This window comes from Desmodus rotundus, chromosome 2 (genome assembly GCF_022682495.2).
Source record: "Desmodus rotundus isolate HL8 chromosome 2, HLdesRot8A.1, whole genome shotgun sequence".
NCBI classification, from domain to species: Eukaryota; Metazoa; Chordata; class Mammalia; order Chiroptera; family Phyllostomidae; genus Desmodus; species Desmodus rotundus.
In genome coordinates, this window is record NC_071388.1 from 158,368,164 (window position 1) to 158,390,428 (window position 22,265).

At 36.7% G+C, this 22,265-nt stretch overlaps 1 protein-coding gene across 1 annotated transcript in view; it reads left to right on the forward strand.

Annotated features, from left to right (window-relative positions):
• GORASP2 (golgi reassembly stacking protein 2) overlaps positions 1–22,265 on the forward strand; it is a 34,943-nt gene that overhangs the window by 2,028 nt on the left and 10,650 nt on the right. Inside the window, exons 2-5 of the mRNA XM_024561463.3 lie at positions 15,188–15,268; positions 16,644–16,847; positions 17,315–17,401; positions 18,127–18,257. Of these exons, the coding sequence (XP_024417231.2) occupies positions 15,188–15,268; positions 16,644–16,847; positions 17,315–17,401; positions 18,127–18,257 (503 nt within the window). The remainder of the gene's footprint in view (positions 1–15,187; positions 15,269–16,643; positions 16,848–17,314; positions 17,402–18,126; positions 18,258–22,265) is intronic.

The following is a 22,265-nucleotide window of genomic DNA, read 5'->3' on the forward strand; positions in this document are numbered from 1 at the left end:
GAAAGTACTATGTTAAATCCCAACATACAAAAATATCTTATTTTCATTTATTGCCTGATCATACAGCGGTATATTCCATCGCTGGATTATTGAGTTTGTAAACAACAGTAAATATGGCGGGATAACCTTTGAATAAAATAACCCATGTTTAACAAGTCCTCTACAATGATTAAATTGGAAGTTTTCATTAATAATCAATTCCCTGGCCATTTTCTCGTCATAAAAACTTACATGACTGGGTTTCAACATCCATTTTCATTGCTGTTTTATCATTGTTATTTCAAAGTCCCTATAATTCATATCAAACTTTACAGTTTTTCCATTTTTTCATAGATTGTTAGATTCTGTTTTTAAAAATCTTTAGGGACAACCTGGAAATGTTTTCAGATTTTCTGCTATGAGCAGTGTACTTTCCTCTTTATGTTTTATATATTTATGTATTCATGCACATTTTCATGTGATCCTATTTTATACGGACTTCCCATCCTGAAAGCAACCACTGTAGGTAATTTCCTATGTATCCCTTCAAAAATGTGTAATATACCCTCCCCTTTTTACTCTTTCTGTTTCCTTTTGTGACCGTTGGAATTATATGATACAGACACACACCTCGGTCCTCTCATCTGATAACAGTCTTGGCAGGCTTTGCACAGCAGCGCACAGGTCTGTCTCCTGTTTCACTTAGCTCCATAGTAGCCTGTTGCACCCTGGTTTCGCTAAGAGCACCTCCTGGTGTTGGACATCGAATCTTTCTATTCTTTTGCTGTTAAAAGTACATATCCACAAACGTTTTTTCATATCTACCACATTTTGATATCACTTAAAATGTACATTTTCCCAAATTACTAAATTTTAATGTTATCTAATTACATAAATGCTGATCTTCATTTTAGTAAATTACTACATTGTTTTCTGATTGTGAGCATGTGTTTAATAGTTATCATTTGGATTAGTTCCAGTAGAATAACACAGAACCTAAATATAGTGTTGAGTTTAAAAAGTCTGTTGGAAAGCTGTACACATCAAAAAGATTCTAATTCAGTAATCCTACCATCCAAAGGTAAATACTGTTGAAATATCTTCCTAGTCTTTTTTCCTCTGCCTAACATTTTCCCTAAGCCATATCTCACAAATATTTTGAATGATAGGATATATTGAAGTAAAGTATGGTCAAAGTTATAAGATTTTGGCTTTACAATCTAAATATCCAACAGCTGAGGCATTGTTAAATAAATCAGGGCCTGTACACAGATTCAATTACTCTGCATTCAGTGAAAATTGTGTTTCAAGATACTATGGGGGCCAAGGTATGCCTCTCCTTGTATGTCTGTGTACATTTGAAAATAACATGGAAAGGTAATAAGCCAAGATATTAAAAGGATCATTGGTGGATGGTGACATTTATATTTATTTTATTTTACTTTATTTTGGAAAAAAAATTAAATCCTTATCTGAGGATATGTGGATATTTATTGATTTGGGGGCGGTGTGTAGAGAGAGAGAGAAACATCGATGTGAGAGAGAAACATCAATCACTTGCTGCTATGTGCCCAAACCAGATCGAATCCACAACCTAGGTATGTGCCCTGAACGGGAACCAAACCCACAGCCTTTCGGTGTATGGGATGATGTTCCATCCAATTGAGTCACCTGGCCAGGGCGCACTTATATTTCTTTTAAACTTTAATGTACTTTCTAAAATTTCTGTAATGATCACGAAATATTTGTGTATTTACAAAAATATGGTTATAAAAAGTAGACTCCTAATGGAAGATTTTTAAATTTGTCCAGAAGCCCTCATTTAAAAATAGCATTATATTTCAGAGTCCCTTATGTAGTGGGTCCAGTTCCATGTTCACCATGAGTACCACTTCTATTCCTGTCTTCTAATCCTAACATTAGGCAGGAAAAACGCTACCAGGGCTTCTCAGTTTTGTTAGAGGTTATGGTCAGTTACTACGGTTGAAGTGTGTCAGATACAAAATTCTTGCCTAGATTTTCTGTTAATCAAAAATTAATAGAAAATTTGGAGTTGTCTCCAAATTTTGGAGTTGTCTCATGGATACTCAATAAAAGATCCCCGTATAAATTAAAATATTCAAATTAATTTCATTCTCCACTTAATACTCTCTGAGATGAGGTATATCTGAGGACATTTTGGAACCAGTGTTCATACCAACATGGGGACACGGAAAATGTCATTTTGCTCTTTCTTATAATTTCCACCAAGAGAGATCTTGAGTTGATGTTTCGAAGTAAAGGACGTTGGGATGAGGCGTGTCTCCAGTGTAACAGCAGGCCTTTATGTCCTGACCATTTGCTGCAGACTGGGCAGTATCAGGTACTTTCCTTGGAGGAGAAAGTGGCAGTAGAGCGATTTCTGTAGAAAATGGAACACCTAGACTGTATCTACTGTTGTATGGATCTGCTCTTTTTAAACGATGCCTTAATAATCTACATGATACGCTACAGCATTTTAACTTAGTATTTATTTTGAGAAAGTGAATTCCCAATATTTGATAGTCATAATTTTTTATTCTACTACCACAGTGTTCCTCAAACTCATGTCCGCATTTGAAAAACAAAATTTTCACTACTACCTCCTTCTCACGCATTCTGAAAACAATGGGTATCAAAAGATAACAGATTATTTGATGTTATTTTTCAAGTATAAAGTTATAATTAAAAAAGCTTTATGAGTACCACATGAAAATTCTGACCTGCTCCCAAAATTAATCTCTTTTGAAAAATGTTGCAAAATTTAACTAATAAACATTCTTTGGAATTGCTTTTTATGGAGGGGAGGGGAAATAGAAGGAAAGAAACATCAATGTGTGGTTGCCTCTCACATGCTCCCTACTGGGGACCTGGCCCACATAACCGAGGCATGTGCCCTAACAGGGAATCGAACCCGCGACCCTTTGGTTCACAGGCTGGCACTCAATCCACTAAACACCACCAGCCAGGGCTGGAATTGCTTTTAAATGTAGGAATCATTGTATTTCAGTTTATTAATGCCATGGGATGCAATGTATGTGAACCTTAGTACACTTTTTAGGAATTGTAAGTGCCATTGGAAATAAGCGATTCCCTTGAACAAATTAATAGTGTCATGCTGTTTATGTAACTTCCATATTTTTGTGATGAAGTGTGCTTTCGCGTATAGACTGTCTTCTCAGGAGCCTCATTCGGGGAGACGGGCTGTTGGTGTGTGATTATGGTGTCTGTCTCTGGTCAGAGAGTAGTAGAGTTCATAGCACTGGCTCTGGATCGGAGAGTGACTGGGGTTTTTGATAATTCCCCTGAAATTTTCATAAGACTTGAATTTCAAATAATAATATCATTACACTTATTTTGTTGGCTTTAATACTCTACTGAAAGGATTATATTATTTTGACTCACTAATGAAATTTTAATTAATCTAAACGACAAAATACTTACTCACACAGGTTTGATGTGTACTTTGGAATCTGTGGATTGCCCTGGAATTTGTGATTATCAAGTGAGGTGATTTTTTTCCCCTCAAACATATGCAGAACCAAAGTTGTTACTTGGGGAGACTACACATCCCTCTCAGCATTGCAAATAATTTACTGCAGCATGAAGAGTATAATGATGGGGGTGTTTTGTTTTGTTTTAAACCCCTTGAGAGATCATTCACGCATATTATCAGCAATGAAGAAGTTTGTCATGCCCTGACTGGTGCGGTCAGTGGGTTGGGCGTCATCCTGCAAGCACCGGGGGTCACTAGTTCAATTCCCAGTCAGGGCACATGCCAGGGTTGCAGGCCAGGCCCCTGGTCGGGGTTGTGCCAGAGGCACCCAATCAATATTTCTCTCTCACATCAATGTTTTTATCTCTCCTTCCTTCCCCCTCTCTCTGAAAATAAATAAAATCTTAAAAAAAAAATTAGAAAAAATTGAACACATTAAATTTCTTTATTAAAACACTGCTTCCCACCTCATTGGTTGTCCTGAAGATTAAATGAGATATTTCATGAAAAGCACTAGCATAGGCTCTGGAATGTAATAAAGACTCAATGAGTGTTACTGGTGCCTTTATTATTAATAGGTACGTTATTGTATCACCATTGAGAACCACTAATGTAGTGGCAGTACTAATTAAAATATACTTGTAAACATTTTAAGTAGTATTTCCATTTAATCATTCAGTAACTACTTTTTGTCATGTTCCTAACTCTGTACTTTACTGCTGTCTAAAACATAAATTTTGGATCAAATCTGACCCATTAATTTTATAAATGTACCTTCTAATTTTTGAGGATATCTTATATCTGTTTTTTTTTTAAAGTATGTGACTACAAGTGTCCTTTTCATCACTTTGCCAGTGTGACTAAACACATTAATTAAAATGACTAAACAAGTCTGTGTTTGATCTACACTGTAGAATCTTTCGGTAGCTTAGCAACAGTTAGGCTTATTTTGTGGTGAGTTATTAAATCTTAGACACTATCTAGTAAGCCTCCTCACTTTACAGCTGAAGCAGAGAGAGATTATTGTCCAAAGTCATACAGCCAGTTTTCTGTAAGAAGTAAATAACTAACTTGGTATTTGAATAGTATAAAATGAGGTGACAGCTTGTCAGCTTTTGCTCGTTTTGAAGCAGACTTCACTTTATTTCAACATCGTTTTACTAATACGCAGATCTTTTCTAGGAAACTGCTATGTAGTGATGGGTTTTGATTTCATTTTAGTAACCATTAGAATTTTATTTCAAATTGCTTTATATATTATAGGTTACATCATCGGTTCGGTGTTAGGAGAAGGTGCTCTTTGAGTTACTTTGGTAGAACATGCGAGAAGGATGTTTCCGCAGGGAGGCTTGAAGTCTTCTGCTCTACTGCAGAATTACTTACTACACATTTGTGCCAAATGCCAAGTGGGGAAACTGGCCCTTTTCAGAATGTGGAAGAGCTCCCCAACTCCCAAAGTGCCTTTTTTTAAACTCTGGAGGATTTAGAGCTTGTTGTTATTAACATCACTTCTCCAAATCTTTTCCTATTGTTTTGATTCTTTAAGCACACACATAACATGAGGCTTTATGTGTGTAGTTGAAATGAGCTCTCATTTAGGTGTTAATTGAATTTCAAGTTATTTTTTAGCCTTATTTAACATCTCTACGTTCTTAAAAACTACAAAAGTGAAAATTAACATTAAATTCAGAGTTAGTGGGGATGATGGTGTAGATAGAAAGTCATTCAAAGGGACTTACCTACTGTTAATGTGTGAAGAACGAATTGGTGGTGCCAGTGGAAAGAGTGAAGAAAGGGGAGGCACATTGCACTGAGTCACTTTTATGGATCCATCTCCATGTTTAGAAAACTTGAGGAAGATAATTTACATACCAGCCAGAAATGTGGTCAAGTGTATCTTTGTATATCACGTTATAAAATACCTAGTCTGATAATATCCATGTTCTGAAAGTAACCTTGCGGGTTCCTTTGAGTTAGCAGTCCTGTATTCCTCAGCTGGAAGTATGAGTAAGTGGAGCAGTGCAGTTGAGAGAGTGCCTCCCCCTGCCCCCACACACTCCACCCAAACTCTTCTTCCCTTCAACCCCGCCGCCCTTCTCTCCCTAAAGTCGATATAAAAGAGAGAGGTTCATGCGAAAAGACCCAAATCTAGTATAAAGTGCTATAATACTTTTATAGAAGAAGAGATGGGTGCTTCCCTGGAAAGCAACTGGTATAGAACTATTAGGTCTGTACACAAATTCAGGCTGAATCTGGTAAAACTTTTTAATGATTCAGTATCAAGGTGAAGGTAAAATCAAAAGCTTAATTACTTTTATTAACCTGGAATTTGATTGGACAAAACAGTTAATGGTATCTTATAGGGCGGTTGTTGGACTTTATTACAGCTCAAAATAAGAAATGTTTATTTCCATTGCAATGGGTATGTACTATTTCATGAAAAACATCCTTATTAAGTCTTATTAAGTCATGACTTGGTGTTTTGTTCATGCTAATACTATTGACATTTGTCTGTTCTGTCATGATCCACTAAATTGATTTCAGAACCCATGGAGACTCCCTGTAGTTGTTGAATGATATTACTTCATTCATTTATGATTCATTTATGCACAGTTGGTGATTCAAAAATCCATCACCTAGTCATTGGTGCGAATTTCTTTTTATGTAGTAGGGATGGGTGACTCTCCACTGCAGTTTCTATGTAACCTTGAGGAGTAAAAAATGTCCAGCAGATTTCTTCTTGCTTTTTTTTCTAGAGTGTTTATGAGGGAAACATTTCTTCCATGTTGTAATTTTTACTTTAGTACCAATAACTTCATAATTTCATCTACCTGTCCATGGTTTGGTAACATTTCTTTTTATAATTATCATTTTGTAAGCATGTTGCCCTTTAATATTTTCAGCTGTTTTATTATATTTCTTAATTGTTGAAAGTAAATCATATGGCCTAAGAAATTGGCAAAAGTACAACTTTACTTTATGAACTCTCAGGGAATGGATTTGCATAGAGTCGATTTTTTCCTTAAAACTGAGTATACACTGCTTTTAAGTATCAAAACTATGATATATGAAAAACTATTTTTAAGCCCTGGCCAGGTGGCTCATTTGGTTGGAGAGTTGTCCCGTACACCAAAAGGGCACACACCTAGGTTGCAGGTTCAATCCCTGGTCCAAGCACATACGGGAGGCAGCCAATCAACGTTTCTTTCTCTTATCAATATTCCTGTCTTCCACCCCTCTCTAAAATCAATAAGCATATCATCAGATGAGGAATTTTAAAAAAGAAATAAAAGAAGGTATATTTTTAAAATGTATTGTGTGCCTCTCCAGCATCAGAGAGATAAGTGCTAAATATATTTTAACCACTTCCTGTCTTAATTGTCTTGATTACTGTCAGTTGACGTGCCATGTTGGAGTACAGATCACACAGTCATCACCTAGCCTTGTGCTGTAGGGTAGCCTCTAGCAACATGTGGTTGTTTAAACTTAGATGTAAATTTTTTTTCTTTTTTTCCCCACCATTTTTTTTATTGTTGTTCATCTACTAGATGTAAATTATTGAAACTAAGTGAAATTAAAATTCAGTTCCTCAGTCACACAAGCCACATTTCAAATGCTTTATGTCACCTGTGGCCAGTGGTTACTATGTGGGACAGCACATATACAGAAGATTTCCCTCATCACAAAAAGTTATGTAAATAACTTAAGGGCAGAAATGTTTTGTTTTTTCATTTTTGTATTCCCTACAACAAGACACAACCACAGTTACATCTTTTATTATAAGTGTACAATAAGTGCTTGCTAGGTAGAATTTGGTAAGTGACTCAATACTGGTGCTTTGATTTTCTTTTGATTTTTGTAATTTGTTTTAAAAGTTTTCTGCCAGCTACTTTTTTACAGTCAAGTAGCAGTAGCATCCCTTTCTTCTTTCAGTTCTTTTGGCTGTTACTCTGCATATTGGTGGCTTGGAAATCAAATAGCCAAACTATGCAAAATAAATGTAAATAGTATCTAAGAGTGGTTTTCAAGTAGTGTTGTGAAGAACAATTGTAAGGTATATAAATGTCTAATCACTGTGTTGTACACCTGACACTAATATAATATTCTACATTAACTATAATTGAAAAATCTTTATTAAAAAAGGAAGAAAGAAAAATGAAAAAGAATGAGCAAGGTAAATACATTACTTTGTGGCCTTGACATTGGCTGCTCAGAGTCCTTTTAGACTTCATTGCTGGTTTTCAAATGGTGTTCCGTACAGGTGAGGTGTGAGTATGTTCTTAGATTGTAGTAATTTAATTTCTACTTTTTGGATAGAGAGAGCATATCTTTAAACTTTTTGAATTAAAAAAGTACATAAGTGTAAAGCTTGATGAATTTTCACATACAACACACTGTGTAACAGGCATCCCATCCACTTAGTCTCACCCCAATGACCCTCCAACACCCCAGCGTGAATAAATACTATACTGATTTCTTTTTTTAAATATATTTTATTGATTGTGCTATTACAGTTGTCCCATTTTTTTCTACCCTTTATTCCCCCCACCCCCAACTAGCATTTCCCCCCTTCATTCATGTCCATGGGCCAGACGTATAAATTCTTTGGCTTCTCCATTTCCAATACTATTCTTAACCTGCCCCTGTCTATTTTGTGCCTGTCACTTATGCTTCTTACTCCCTGTACCTTTTCCCTCCTTCTCCCTCCTACCCCTCCCCACTGATAACCTTCCATGTGACTTTCATTTCTATGATTCTGTTCCTGTTGTAGTTGTTTGCTTAATTTGTTTCTGTTTTTGTTTTCTTTTTAGGTTCTATTGTTGATAGTTGTTTCTTGTCATTTTACTGTTCATATTTTTGATCATCATCTTTTTCTTAGATAAGTCCCTTTAACATTTCATATAATAAGGGCATGGTGATGATGATCTTTAACTTGACCTTATCTGGGAAGCACTTTATCTGCCCTTCCATTCTAAATGATAGCTTTGCTGGATAGAGTAATCTTGGATGTAGGTCCTTGCCTTTCTTGACTTGAATACCTCTTTTCAGCCCCTTCTTGCCTGCAAGGTAGCTTTTGAGAAATCAGCTGATCGTCTTATGGGAACTGCTGTGTAGGTAACTGTCTCCTCTCTTGCTGCTTTTAAGATGTTCTCCTTATCTTTCATCTTGGGTAATGTAATTAGGATGTGCCTTGGTGTGTGCTTCCTTGGGTCCAACTTCTTTAGGACTCTCTGAGCTTCCTGGACTTCCTGGAAGTCTTATTTCCTTTGCCAGATTGGGGAAGTTCTCCTTCATTATTTTTTCAAATAGTTTTCCATTTCTTGGTCTTCCTCTTCTCCTTCTGGCACCCCTATGATTCAGATGTTGGAATGTTTAAAATTGTCCCAGAGGTTCCTAAGCCTCTCCTCATTTTTTTCAATTCTTGTTTCTTCATTCTGTTCTGGTTGAATGTTTATTTCTTCCTTCTTCTCCAAATCATTGATTTGAGTCCCGGTTTCCTTCCCTGCACTGTGGGTTCCCTGTTTATTTTCCTTTATTTCACTTTGCACAGCCTTTATTTTTCCTCTATTTTGTGACTGTTCTCAACCAATTCTGTGAGCATCCTGATTACCAGTGTTTTCAACTGTGTATCTGATAGGTTGGTTATCTCTTCATTGCTTAGTTTTGGTTTTGGAGCTTTGATCTGTTCTTTCATTTGGGCCATATTTTTTTTGCCACCTCCTCTTACGTTGTAAGGGGCAGAATCTTAGGTATTCACCATGGTGGGACAAACCCACCTTGCTACCTTGTGTTGCTGTTTGTGGGGGAGGGTGAGAGAGGGAACAATGCTCCTTGCTTGGCCAGGATGGCTTTCAGTCACTTCCCCTGCTACCCACAATCAAATTGGGCCCTTCTGGTGCTGATTCCTGGGTGGGTGGGCTAGTCTACATTCCGGACCCTGTGGGTCTCTCCAATGAACTAACTCACCTGTGAGACTGGGAGTTTCTCCCACAGCTGAAACTCCCATAGGTTTTTACAGCCAGAGGTTTTGAGGCTTTATTTTCCTGGGCTGGAACCCTGGGTTGCACAGTCTGTCTCGCTCCCCAGTTGTTCATCCCAGTTTATCCACACGCAAATGTGGGGCCGCTGGTCCGTCAGCTGCTGCCTTGCCAGGAGTCTTCTCCACCTTCACTTCCCCTCTCCATCCCTCCTGCTGCCCTGGATGAATGTTTCTTCTTTATCACCTTGGTTGTCAGACTTCCATACAGTTCAATTTTGTGGCAGTCTGGTTATTTTTTGTTTTTAAATTTTTTGTTGTCCTTCTCTTGGTTGTGCAAGGAGGCAAAGTATATCTACCTTTGCTTCCATGTTGGCCAGAAGCCCACTATCCTGATTTCTAACAGTATAGATCATTTTGGCCTGTCCTTATATTTTATATAAATGGAATCATATGATAGATATATATTCATTTGTGTTTGTTTTATTGCTTGTGAGATTTATCCATGTTTTGTATTGTTGTAGAGACTTTCATTAATAGCTTTTATGCCATTGAAAACATGTACCAAAACTATCTGTTCTGCTGTTGATGGGCACTGCATAGGATTCAGTTTGAGGCTATTACAAATAGTGCTGCTGTGAACATTATACTGTGTATGTCTTCTGGATAACATGTATGCCCGTTTCTATTGGGTATACTAAAGAGTGGAATATTTGGTCAAAGGTGTGCATATTTCAGTATTAATAGATATTGCCAAATAGTTTACTAATTTATATTCTCACCAGCAGGTTTCTGATTGTTCCATATCCTCATTAACACTTAGTATTTTCCCTCTTTTTTTTTGTTTTGTTTTGATCATTGTGGTTTTAATTTGCATTTCCTTGATGACAATTGAAGTTGAGCACATTTTTATATTTATTGGTCACTTCAATATCCTGGTTTTTTTTAGTGTTTGCCAAAATCTTTTAACCATTTCTCCATTGTTATCTTTTTTAGCAGCTTTATTGAGATTAAATCCAACCTTTTAAAGTTTATAGTTCAATGGTTTTTTTTTAAATAACAGAGTTGTACAACTCTAGTATCTAATTCCAGAACCTTTTAGCACCCCAGAAAGAAATTCCATACCCATTGGCAGCTACCCCTCATCCTCCCTACCCTCTGCCCCTGGTAACCACTAGTCTACTTTCTTTTTCTATGGATTTGCCTTTTCTGGACATTTAAACAGGATCATAACTATGTGGCCACTGGCGTCTTTCACTTAGTGTAATGTTTTCAGTTCCATTCATGTTGTAACATCTGTCAATAATTTATTCTTTTTTATTGCCAAATACTCCATTCTGTGAGTGTTCTACCATTTGTTTATCTATTCATCAGTTGAGGAACATCAGTTGAGTTTTCATATTCTGGCTTTTATGAATAATGCAGCTATGAAATTTAGGTACAGGTTTTTACAGGAACATGTTTTTGTTTCTCTTGGTTATATACCTAGGAGTGGAACTGCAGGGTCATGTGATAACTGTGTTTAGCATTTTGAAGAACTGCCGAACTATTTTCCCCAGCGACAGCACCATTTACATTCCTTCCATCGGTGGATGAGGGTTCCGGTTTCTCCGTGTTGCTGTCGGCCTTGTTCTTGTCTTTTCTATGTTAGCCATACTTGTCGAAGTGAAGTGGTATCTATTTGTGGTTTTACTATCTTAATGATTTGCAGTATTCTAAATTTGTTCTGAGTACAGCTCCTTTGTCTTTTTTTACTCAATTTTTTTACTCTTGATGAGAAGTTTGTAGTTTTAGTATAATTTAGCTTATCAATTTTTTTTTAGTTTGTGGTTAGTACTTTTTTGAGTCCCGTTTAAGAAGTCTTTTCATACTTGAAGATCTCAAAGATATTTTCCTGTTTTTCTTTAGAAGCATAATTTGTTTTACCTTTGCTTGTTAGATCTGTCATTCATCTGGAAGTGATTTTTGAGAGACAACACTTACCTTTTCCTAGCTGGACAACACTTTTATGTCTTTTTTTTTTTTAATGTGTGAGATAATTAATACATAATTAGAAAAGTAGTGTAGTATCCAGGAATTAGTTGGTTATAAAGATTTACCCTCAGGTGGTGATTGCAAAGTTAATAAGATGTGCTTAAGATTTGCAGGACTCCTGTCATATGTCGGAGACTTATTAGCAAAGCATTTCATAAACTTAAGCTTTTCAGTTGCTATAATAATTTTTGTAAAGTAGATGACACTATCCCTTCCTTGCAGCTGAGAAAACTGAAACCCATAAAGATAAACTTTCCTAAGCTCACGTTGCTAGTAAGTAGGCTAAACCATGGCTTAAAACCAAGTAGTCTAGCTCTAAAACTCTATTGTCTTTTCACTCTGTATTTTTTTAAAGCTTGTAAAATCTTAATTATTTAATTTTCAAATTTAATCTTTTCATCTTAAATTTCTATACTTTTTGTCCCAATAATAAATGCTAAATGCCGTGTGTGTGTGTGTGTGTGTGTGTGTGTGTGTGTTTGAAGGAAACAATCAGATCTCACTCATAAGGGACAGAAAGTATTGAAGTGGTAATCTGATGCTTGAGAGATTAGATGCCTAAGAGAGTCTAATCAATGGATAATATTGCCAGAGAAACTACCTGTGTGGATGTTTAATTTGCTGTGTTGTAGATCTTACTTTCCATGCTGTAAAATTTAGGAAATTTCCTTTTAAGTGTATTAGGGTCAAAGAGAGCATTTCCTAGGGCTCCCTCTGCTGGCTTCTGAGCAGTAATTAAGATACCTAGTTGCCAGAGTTGTGCTGGTATTGTGCTAATGATGTAAATAAATTTAAGACAGAAATTCATTTCAAGGTCCGTTAGAAACAGAAGATATCGGTGTTTTAGCATATGAAAATGGAAGAATAGAGTTAGAGAAACTATTTTAGAATTCAAAGTTTGTTATTAAGTCTTTTTTGAGTTTTGAGGAAGAATATGTCTAATGGTGTCGGAGACTTTGCATTTCAAACAAATGGTGGTGAAACTTTATACTCAGAGAGTGGCATGATAAGAATCTGTGTGAGATCAACTTTCTGAATTGGTGATGACATTACAAAAAGCAATGTCTTTAGCCATTTTTAACTAAAGGGTAAACTTTCGGAAGCCTCGGTAGAAATGTGAAGTTGATGAATGGACAAGTTGGTTTCTAGATAAAATAGGATTAGATGTGGACCCTATTAAATGAGAAACTTCACTCTGAGGGAGCTCCTAGGGTGTATGCTAATTATCTTCTTCACACCTGAAACACTTTACACCTAATTGATAGGAACCTTATAGACAGGCATTTCACACCTGGTAGATCCCTGACTCTTTCCCAGCGTCTCTGGGACTTGCCTCACTTTTCTTCTTTCTCCAAGCAGCCCCCATTTTCCTTTCGAGCTGCCATTTGAGAAATCAGTCTTCCATTTAGGGATCTAGACATTCTGCTTGATAATTCAGGGAGGGGTAAAAGTAGGTTTACAGTTCTTTGAATGGAAAATAATTCGGTAATAAATAACACAAACATAAACTGTGTTTCATGTACTCGCAACTGTAAATCTACTTTTGCCCCACTCTGTATATAGAACATAATAGCCCCCATTTAAGAAAACTTGAGTATACAGAAACAAGTATATATTATTTTTATTAGATATAACACTTTTAAATCCCTTTGATAACTTAATTTAAAAATCATTTAGTCCCACATTTGTAGGAAAATTTGTATAAGCAAAATTAATTTTACTAAGTTAATCATTGAAAATCTTTATAATGGACAGCTAACTATTCCTTATTGTGACCTATGGAAAAAAATTTAGTTTTACTTCTTCAGGGGCAATGATAAGTATAATTGGACTTTAAATAAATAAAAGGTAACATTAATCCGGGATTAGTGTTATTAATCTAAGAAGTCAGATATTAGAGGAACACATTCTAGGAACAATCTGGGTTCCATTTTGAAGGCATTAAAATTATTTACTGTGTAAGTGGCTACAGATTTATGTATGGTTGACTGTGTGCATCTATTATTTGCATAGCCTCAGAATTAACTATTAGAACTCTTTAAGCCCTGGCTGGTGTGGCTCAGTGGATTGAGTGCCAGCCTGCAAATGAAAGGGTTGCTGGTTCAATTCACAGTCATGGCACACGCCTGGGTTGCAGGCCAGGTCCCCAGTAGCAGGTACGCAAGAGGCAGCCACACATTGATGTTTCTCTCTCTCTCTTTCTCCCTCCCTTCCCCTCTGTAAATAAATAAAGTCTTAAAAAAAAAAAAAAACCTTTAGACTATTAGAGAAAATCAGTCTACAAATATCAGTGCAAACTGTTTTCATAGGATAGTTTTGATAGTATATAATAACATCAAGCAAAATAAAAATTCCTTGGAAACATTATGAAAATATTTTAGAGAAATGCAAAGTGGATTGCATTAACTTTTGGCTTTTTTTTGTCATATTACCACTATTACTAGCTACTAATTTTATTATTGCAATTTTAGAAAATGTAATAATTTTAATTCATTTCAAAGTTGAGATGCTAAACATTTGAGTTGTTAAGAAGCTAAATAATCTTAATCATCCATTTAAAGTCCTCTGTAAGTCTCGTTCCACTCTTTCTTCCCAGCAGCCTCCTAACTGCACTAATAGCTGTAAAATGTTTTTGAGTTTCACCTCTACCAGCAGCCAGCTGTGGGACCATAGCAAGTCACAGGATGGTTTCTTCACCTGTAAAATGAAGAAATTGCGCAGAATCCTTTTAAGTGTCTTCAGTGCTTTGTGTCATGGAGAAACCCTTTGAGAAGCCAATGAATCTTTATACATTGAAAACTGCCGATTCATAGAAAATGTTGCATATAATTTCAGAAGCTGCAGTGTTCCCTGAAGCCACCCACAGACCTCTTGGATCTAGGATTTCTGATTTTCAGAACCTATAATTTTGTATTTCCCACACCACCCTGTTGTCTAATTTTACTATATTATGATCCTCATTTTTCAGACTCCTTCTTTTGGGTTTTTACTCATATCATTCTTCAACTTTCAGATGTCTTTATCCCTTTATTCATCTCCACCTTTGAAAGTTCTACCCCTTTTTGAAGGACAGTTCAAATGTCATGTGTGTGTGATAGCTTCTTCAACTGGAATTAATCTTTCCCATAGAATTTTGTACCCACATTTAGCCCTTACTTCCTTGGTCTCGTGGTGCAGTTATTAGAGTGCTGTATGTCCTCTGTCTCCCCTTTCTCTTCATGCCTGTTTTGCCATAGATTATAAATGTTTTGACATCAGCCACTGTGTTCCTGTATTAGTTTGTAATTGAATTGTTCCTTGCTAGTAGTAGTCATGAAATAAATGCTCACTAAAATAATATGAATTTGTCGCTTGATTATAATAACTGTCTGCTCTGTCATGTGCTAAATGCTGGGAGGATTGCCCCCCACCCCTGCCTCCACAAAGTAGAAAGGGGTGTGAAATAGAACCGTAGAGGGAGAAGCTCATATAGGAGGTAAACTTAAAGGATGGGTAGAATTTAGGAAGCTGCAAGGATATTTATTATCTGGGAGAAATGAAAAGAAATGGGAGAACTAGTGTGTTTTATAATTCCTTATCAATAAAATTAATCTAGTTTTACAGAAAAGAGATAGGTATTAAAATGTTACTTATAGTTTTTAATTAAGCTTTGGTTTTTTATATTGGCATTTTTGTTTTTACAGGTACAAGAAAATTCCCCAGGACATAGAGCTGGACTGGAGCCGTTCTTTGATTTCATTGTTTCTATTAATGGGTCGAGATTAGTAAGTTCAGCTTTTCATACTTTTGTCTGTAGTATTTGTAATCTTGAAAATGGAATTTTTTAGATTATCTGGTATGGATGTTTACTCATTAGTTACAAACATTATAAAATATGTTAACAGTTTGTAGAAGTAATTATTTGTAGCCCTGGCTGGGTAGCTCAGTTGGTTAGAGCATAGTCCAATACGCCAAGATTGTGGGTTCAATGCCCTGGTCAGGGCACATACAAGAATCAGCCTATGAATGCATAAATAAAGTGGAACAACAAATTAATGTTTTTCTCTCTCTTTCTCTCTTCCTCCTTCTCTTTCTCTCTCTCTCTCAAATGAATTTTGTTAAAAATAGAGAAAAGGCATACAACTGTAATTGAATAACAATAAAAAATTAAAAAATAAATAAATAAATGTTAGTAAACATATCAAAATGTCAATAATAAAATACTATACCTCATATTCCAGTGATTATTTTAGGAGAATAAAATCACTGGAGACTTTTACTTTATATGTTAAATATTTAAATTTTTTAAGCAGAAAGTAATAATTAAAATAAAAACGTTTGCCTTTTTAAAAATGTCAGACTTTTAGGTTATTGACAAATGTGTTAGTAAAGACTCTCAAATAGAAACTTGTCAGTTTCTCAAAACTTGTGATTTTATTCTATATATATCTAATGTTACTAGAACCAGAGAGAGATGTTCTAAAAGTACAGAATTAAAACCACTTTTTATAAATTACTTTCAGTTTACTTGTAGTAAAGTCCTGCAGAGAGGAAATTATATAATTTCAGCAAAGGAAGTTCTTACAACAATGGCTACTTGGCCGGCTTATTTTTTTTTTCCACAAAAGTATTATCATTTATCAACATCTCCTACGTAATGGCTTTTATTCATTTATGTAATGAAATATTTAACATACTGCTTCCATTTTCTTTTCCTGCCAGTTTCAAATAAATAAATAAGTGTATATTTATGAGTAGAATCCAAAATTAAACTTCAATGCCAGTAAATGTTTTAGATTTTAAAATCAAAGTCATACCAATCCTGTTAGTAATATGACTTCTTATGGTGTATTTTGGGGTTTGTTTGTTTCTTTCTTTATCACTGAAGCCCTAGATCACTTCATCTCACACTGGGTTGGAAGTCCTATGATCTCTAGTCAGCTGTTTGAAAAAAGTCAGAAGTTGTTGCTAACGTAAGAGTTGTTCTTAACGTCTTAACATTCTTTCAGTTGGAGGAACATGAATGTTAATGAAACCTTTGCCATTGAACGCTTTGTGTTGATTGTTAGTATTACTCCAATAAGGCCATAGGTGGCTTAAGTTAAAATAATGAACATGAAATTTTTATTTACTGAGAAAAATAATTTTATGTGTTCACAGAATAAAGACAATGATACCCTTAAAGATCTACTGAAAGCAAATGTTGAAAAGCCTGTAAAAATGCTTATCTACAGTAGTAAAACACTGGAGCTGCGAGAGACCTCAGTCACACCAAGTAACATGTGGGGTGGCCAGGGCTTGTTGGGAGTGAGCATTCGTTTCTGCAGCTTTGATGGGGCAAACGAGAACGTTTGGCACGTGTTGGTAGGTATCAGCTCTAAGCTGTTGCTTGCAGTTGAAGAAGCAGTGTAGAAAGGCGTCCTAACAGTGGTTGTCTCCAGTTTGGTGAGATTGTAGGGGTGGTGGTGCTATTGGTCTGCTTTTAGTCTTAAACATCAAAATTCATTGCTGTTAAGGATAATTTTTTTTAAAGCATGAGGAAGAGAAGCAAACGTAGATGCCTAAGAACTATTTTTCTAATGATTTGTCCGTTATATAAGAAGAAATGTTAAAGCAGATAGCTACAGATATATTTTAAATATTTGTTAAATATGTGATTTTTAAGCTTGGAAGATTTAAAAATATATATTCTATAGTTTCACACATTATCTCTAACAAGACAGTTACAAATATAGGGGTTTTTAATTACTATAATTAAGGATTGTGGACTATAGAATTTGGAAGATTATTTTACATACATTAATTTGCGGTGTGTTTCTGCGTCATCCTAGGAAGTGGAACCAAATTCTCCTGCAGCGCTGGCAGGTTTGAGACCTCACAGTGATTATATCATTGGAGCAGATACTGTCATGAATGAGGTAATTAGTGTGTGTATTAATAATGAAAATTATGTAACCATTTTCTTACTAACGTTTGAGTTCAGAAGTGTATTTGCACATTTGCATTTAGAGCTCAAATTTAGATCCTTGCCGGTCACGACAGCTTAGCCTAAGGGTGTTGAACAGAGCATCTGAGGGTGTCTTACGAGATCCAGCTGTGAGGAGAAACGCCCACTGCGTAGCAGTCGCACAGATTTTGTGTGTGGTGTACAAAGATCGCTTATGTACCTCAAGACTAAATCAGATCCTCATTTTGGTTGCTTTCATTTTCTCTTCCTCTTTTTAAGGTAACAAAATTGGCTCTGCTGTATTAGTCAGATCCTTTTCCTTGCCTGTTAGCTAGTGGGAATATATATTGCTAAGAGGGAAAAATAAGGTGACCAGATAACCAGATATAGAGCAAAAGCAGAATATATAGAATTTGGCTATAGAAGAGTTTTACTAAAACTGCTGACTAGGTCTTATGGAACTGAACTAGGCCTTGCACATAGTAAATAGGTTAACATATTAAACCTTATTTGGAGTACCAGTTTTACCAAATGATTTTTGTGTCTAAGGCAGGGTCCACAATTTGTGTGTGTAGCGGGGGGTGGGGGTGGGGTTGTTTTAAGTTTCCAGGTAATTCTGATATTAGGCAGGTTTGAGTCCCACTGTTCTAAAATTCAGTAACATAAAAATATTTTTCTCCTGTGATGCCTTTGCAGTCTGAAGATCTGTTCAGTCTTATTGAATCACATGAAGCAAAATCATTGAAACTTTATGTGTACAATACAGACACTGATAATTGTCGAGAAGTGATTATTACACCAAATTCTGCATGGGGCGGAGAAGGCAGGTAAGGTCATCGTTTAGACTAAGTTATGACTAAATTAAACTTAGATGTATTGTAAAAATTGATTTCTTTTATTCTGAAACAAGTTTCTGGTTTATTATAAGACTTATTGAGAAAAGGAAAGTATTGACCTAGAATATGAAATCAAATAATTCATTTTTTTTATTTTAGAGGGGGAGAGAGAGAGAGAGGGAAATACTGATTTATTCTTGCACTTGATTCTTGTACGTGCCTGATCAGTAATTGAACCCTCAAGCTTGCCTTATCGGGACCATGCTCTAACCAGCGGAGCTTCCCAGCCCTGCCCCCTATTCATTTTCTTAAAGCACACATTTAGGGAGACTGGTATATATATTACAGCTCTTTTCTTTATTGATCTAAGAGCTAACAGCCTTAGTTGGCTTCGTTTTGTTATTTTAATAAAATAGTTCAGTTTTATTTTATTTTCCTAATTCCCTTCCCCAACAATAGGACAATACAGTGTAACTTCTCTAGCTGCTGGGAAAATTCTTAGACTCTGTGGAAACTGTTGGCTTTCAGAAATAGGCTAATTTCAACCAAAAGTTTGCAACAATAAAATGCACTTAGAAAGAGAATCAAGTCAAGCAGGTAAATCAATTTTCTGGGACTGTTTATCAAGTCAATTCCCAAATTTCAAAAAGTCAAACTAAAACAAAACGTGCTGATTTGCATTGCTTTTTTAGGTCTTTTAGCTGTTGTTTATATTATAAAAAGTTTTCAATATTTTGAAAGTTCTGAGAGCCTTTTTTAATTTGAGGAATTATTGAACATAAGTCATGATTATAGGAAAGCCTAGGGTTTGGAAACTTCAAGTGTTTTGTAAAAGTTCTGGCATTGCTGGGAGAAGGGTAGTTTAGTTGATGCAGGCAGACAAAGCCTCTGTTTGCTCACACACTTTTACCCACAGTGCCTGGGGTTCTACAGCTGGATATGCATGGCCACCAGCTTGCTAAGTTGTTGCAATTTGAGAAAATGAGATAGAGGTATTTTAAGAATCTGATCTGTCTGGGGCAGTAGTTTTGATCAAGTCATCATTGTCTGTTGTCCATGTTTATAACCACAGAAATAGGATCCTCTCAAGGCATTCAAAGTCAACTAATTTCAGATGGACTGCATCATGTAAACTAAATTAGCAGAGAAACTGCTGTATTTATTAGAATGGCAACTTTTCAGTTTACGAAAGAAACTGATAGAATACTAACATTCCAGATTTAGTATTGGGTTGGCCAAAAAGTCCGTTGTGTTTTTTCATAAAATAAAAAACACATTTTTCATTTGCACCAATAACTTTATTAATTTGGATATTTTGAGTATGTCAGCTATTTCCCACTATTGGCTTCTAGTGGGTAGAGGCCAAGGGTTCTGCTAAACATCTTCCAATGCACAAGAGAGCCCCACAGCAAAGGATTACTTAGCCAAAATGTCAGTTGTGCCAAGAAACTTCACAGACCACTTTCGACACATTCAATCAGTCACAGCAACTTCTCCATACACTGCATTAATCTTTTTTTGAGGCTCAGTTGCGTTTTTACCTTTCTTAAAAGAATAAAGCATAATATGTCAAAAATGTTTGCAGTTTCTTCCATCTTCAGTATTAAAATGGCTGCACAAAAATTCACCAATTTTGGTGCATTTGTTTTAAATGCACATTGATATGACAGCTGTCGCAATACAATCTAACAGACTTTTTTCAAATGACATTAAACACAACTAAGCACTACTACAGCCATTCTACCAAAAAAAAAAAAAAAAAAAAAAAAAAAGAACGTAATGGACTTTTTGGCCAACCCAATACCACAAGAGTGCTTGGTAAGCCTGGAATCAAAGTGCAAGAAGGAAATTCTGCAGGTGGTGAAGTCATCACTAGTTCTTTAATTTTTAATTACACTGCTCCATTCTTGGAGCCCTTCTTTTCTAGACTCTGGCAATTATTCCTCTTCCTTGGAAGAACTTTGTCCTTTTGACATGGGTTGGTACCATTGGTCAGCCACTGCTGGTCAGGCACATACAGACCACTTTCCTGAGCCTGCCCTCATTTGGCATATGTCTGCTTCTGGTTTTTATTCCTTCCTTAGAGGCTGACCACATGTCTTTCATTTGAGCATATTTCTCTTAGTTTTCATTCTTGGTCAAGTTTGTAGAAGGTCTTGTGACATGGTCACCGGCAAGCAGTGTCCGCTGCGTTGTGGCTGAGACAAGACAAATTCACATGGATTACCGAGTCCTGTGGAGGAAAAGGGACAGCACAGCCACTCTCTCTAGGGGAGAGTGCCCTGAGCCTTGACAGGCTTTTATTGGCTTAATTTGCATAGGAATACAGGGCATATATGGAAAGCTCCTCAATCATTGTCAGGCAGTAATAATCAGATAGATAACATTCAAAGAACTCTGAGAGCTTATTCTAAGTCAGGGTCAGGTAGCTAAAGGACCATCAAACTTTGGGGAAACAAACTCCTTTCATCCCTGGATCCATTTAAATTGAGGGTATTAGCAAAGCAGGTTTCACAGGATTTTATGCATTCTTCCTTAGGCCTGATTGCCCCAGGGGACCTGCCCTTTCCAGCACAGGGCCGCACCCACCTCCGGCATTGTTTCAGGCTTAGGTCAAGCAGGGGAAGTAAGGCAGACAAGCGATTAGGAGATTTCTTGCAACAGAATGACAACTCAGGCCATGTCAAAGCCTAGGGGTGAGGGTCCATCACCCCCTTTTTCTGTAGCCCCCCAAATCCTTTCCTGAGGGTCTCCTCATCACTGTGCCTGTCTAGGTCGTCCCTCACTTGAGTAATCTTACCTGTCATTGGCTAACTGGTCATGCACTGGGGGCCAGGCAGGGTGAAGTAAAATGGGCAGAGGCAACACCCCTGCCAGGGAGATAAGCTTTGTCTCCTTAGTGGCTTAGGGTCTCAAGGTCTCTCACTCAGCCTTAGCCATGGAGGGTTACAGTATCTGACACCAGGCAGGGTGGTTCCCAACAGTCTTGCTGTTGCCTCAACTGCCTCTCTACTACCAATTAGTTATTAAGAGGCACCTTGTTTTAAAATGCAGCTACCTCTGAGAGGCTGTCATTGATCAGTATAAACTTAATCTTACTTTTTTCCTCCAAATTTATCTGAGACCCAGTTCAGTAAGAATCGCAGCTTTGATGGTAGAAGGGAAGAAAAGTGAGAGAAGAAGGAACAAGTAATTTTGTGATGTGAAGCATCATTGGAAAATCGGATTTGGATAAGGAAGAGCTGAAGTTCGGCACTGCCTGCCCTCCCAGCTGTTGGTGGTGGTAGTACACGTGGAAGTGATAAGTGCCTTGCCGGGGGAGAGGCGCAGGTGTGTCTGTGAGTGGACTACACAGACAGCATCAAGTAGTTTGGGAAATAAAAGCAACCGTGGTGGAAACATGGTTGGAACCTGATTGTGATGGGCCTTAAATAACGTGGTCAGGAATGTATGTATACTTTGGGCAGTGGAACTGGTATCATATCATCAGTGGGGGTTCCTTGGTTCCTGTCAGTAGGTCCCAACTGTCATTGTTGTAAACAGACGTGAGTTTATTGTGGAATCACTCATATAATCAAAGAAACAGCTGAAGAATCAAACTTGGAAAGGATAGTACTCAGAACACCTCTAGGGATTTAGAGAGGAAGGACTAACTGACAATTTCATCAGTATGCTACGGAAGGAATGAGCCGTTTTTGATTTTCTGTGGCTCCCAAGATGTGTAGCCATGGGCAAGAGAGTCGATTGGCCTGGCTTTGGTCATTAGCCACTCCTTAGTGTACGCAGAAGCGGCCCCATGATTGACAGTCACACCGCACTGCACAATGGCAAAGAAATAATTCTCCAAAGAAAAGAAGGAAAAAGAAATATTGGTGGGCCGACAGACTATGGAAAGAAGCAGTGTGATCATATCATTTAAAAGATGGCCTCTGGTGATAGTAGGAGGATTAATTAGAAGGAATCGATTAATTTGTATTGATTTGTGTCCAGTTCTGAAAC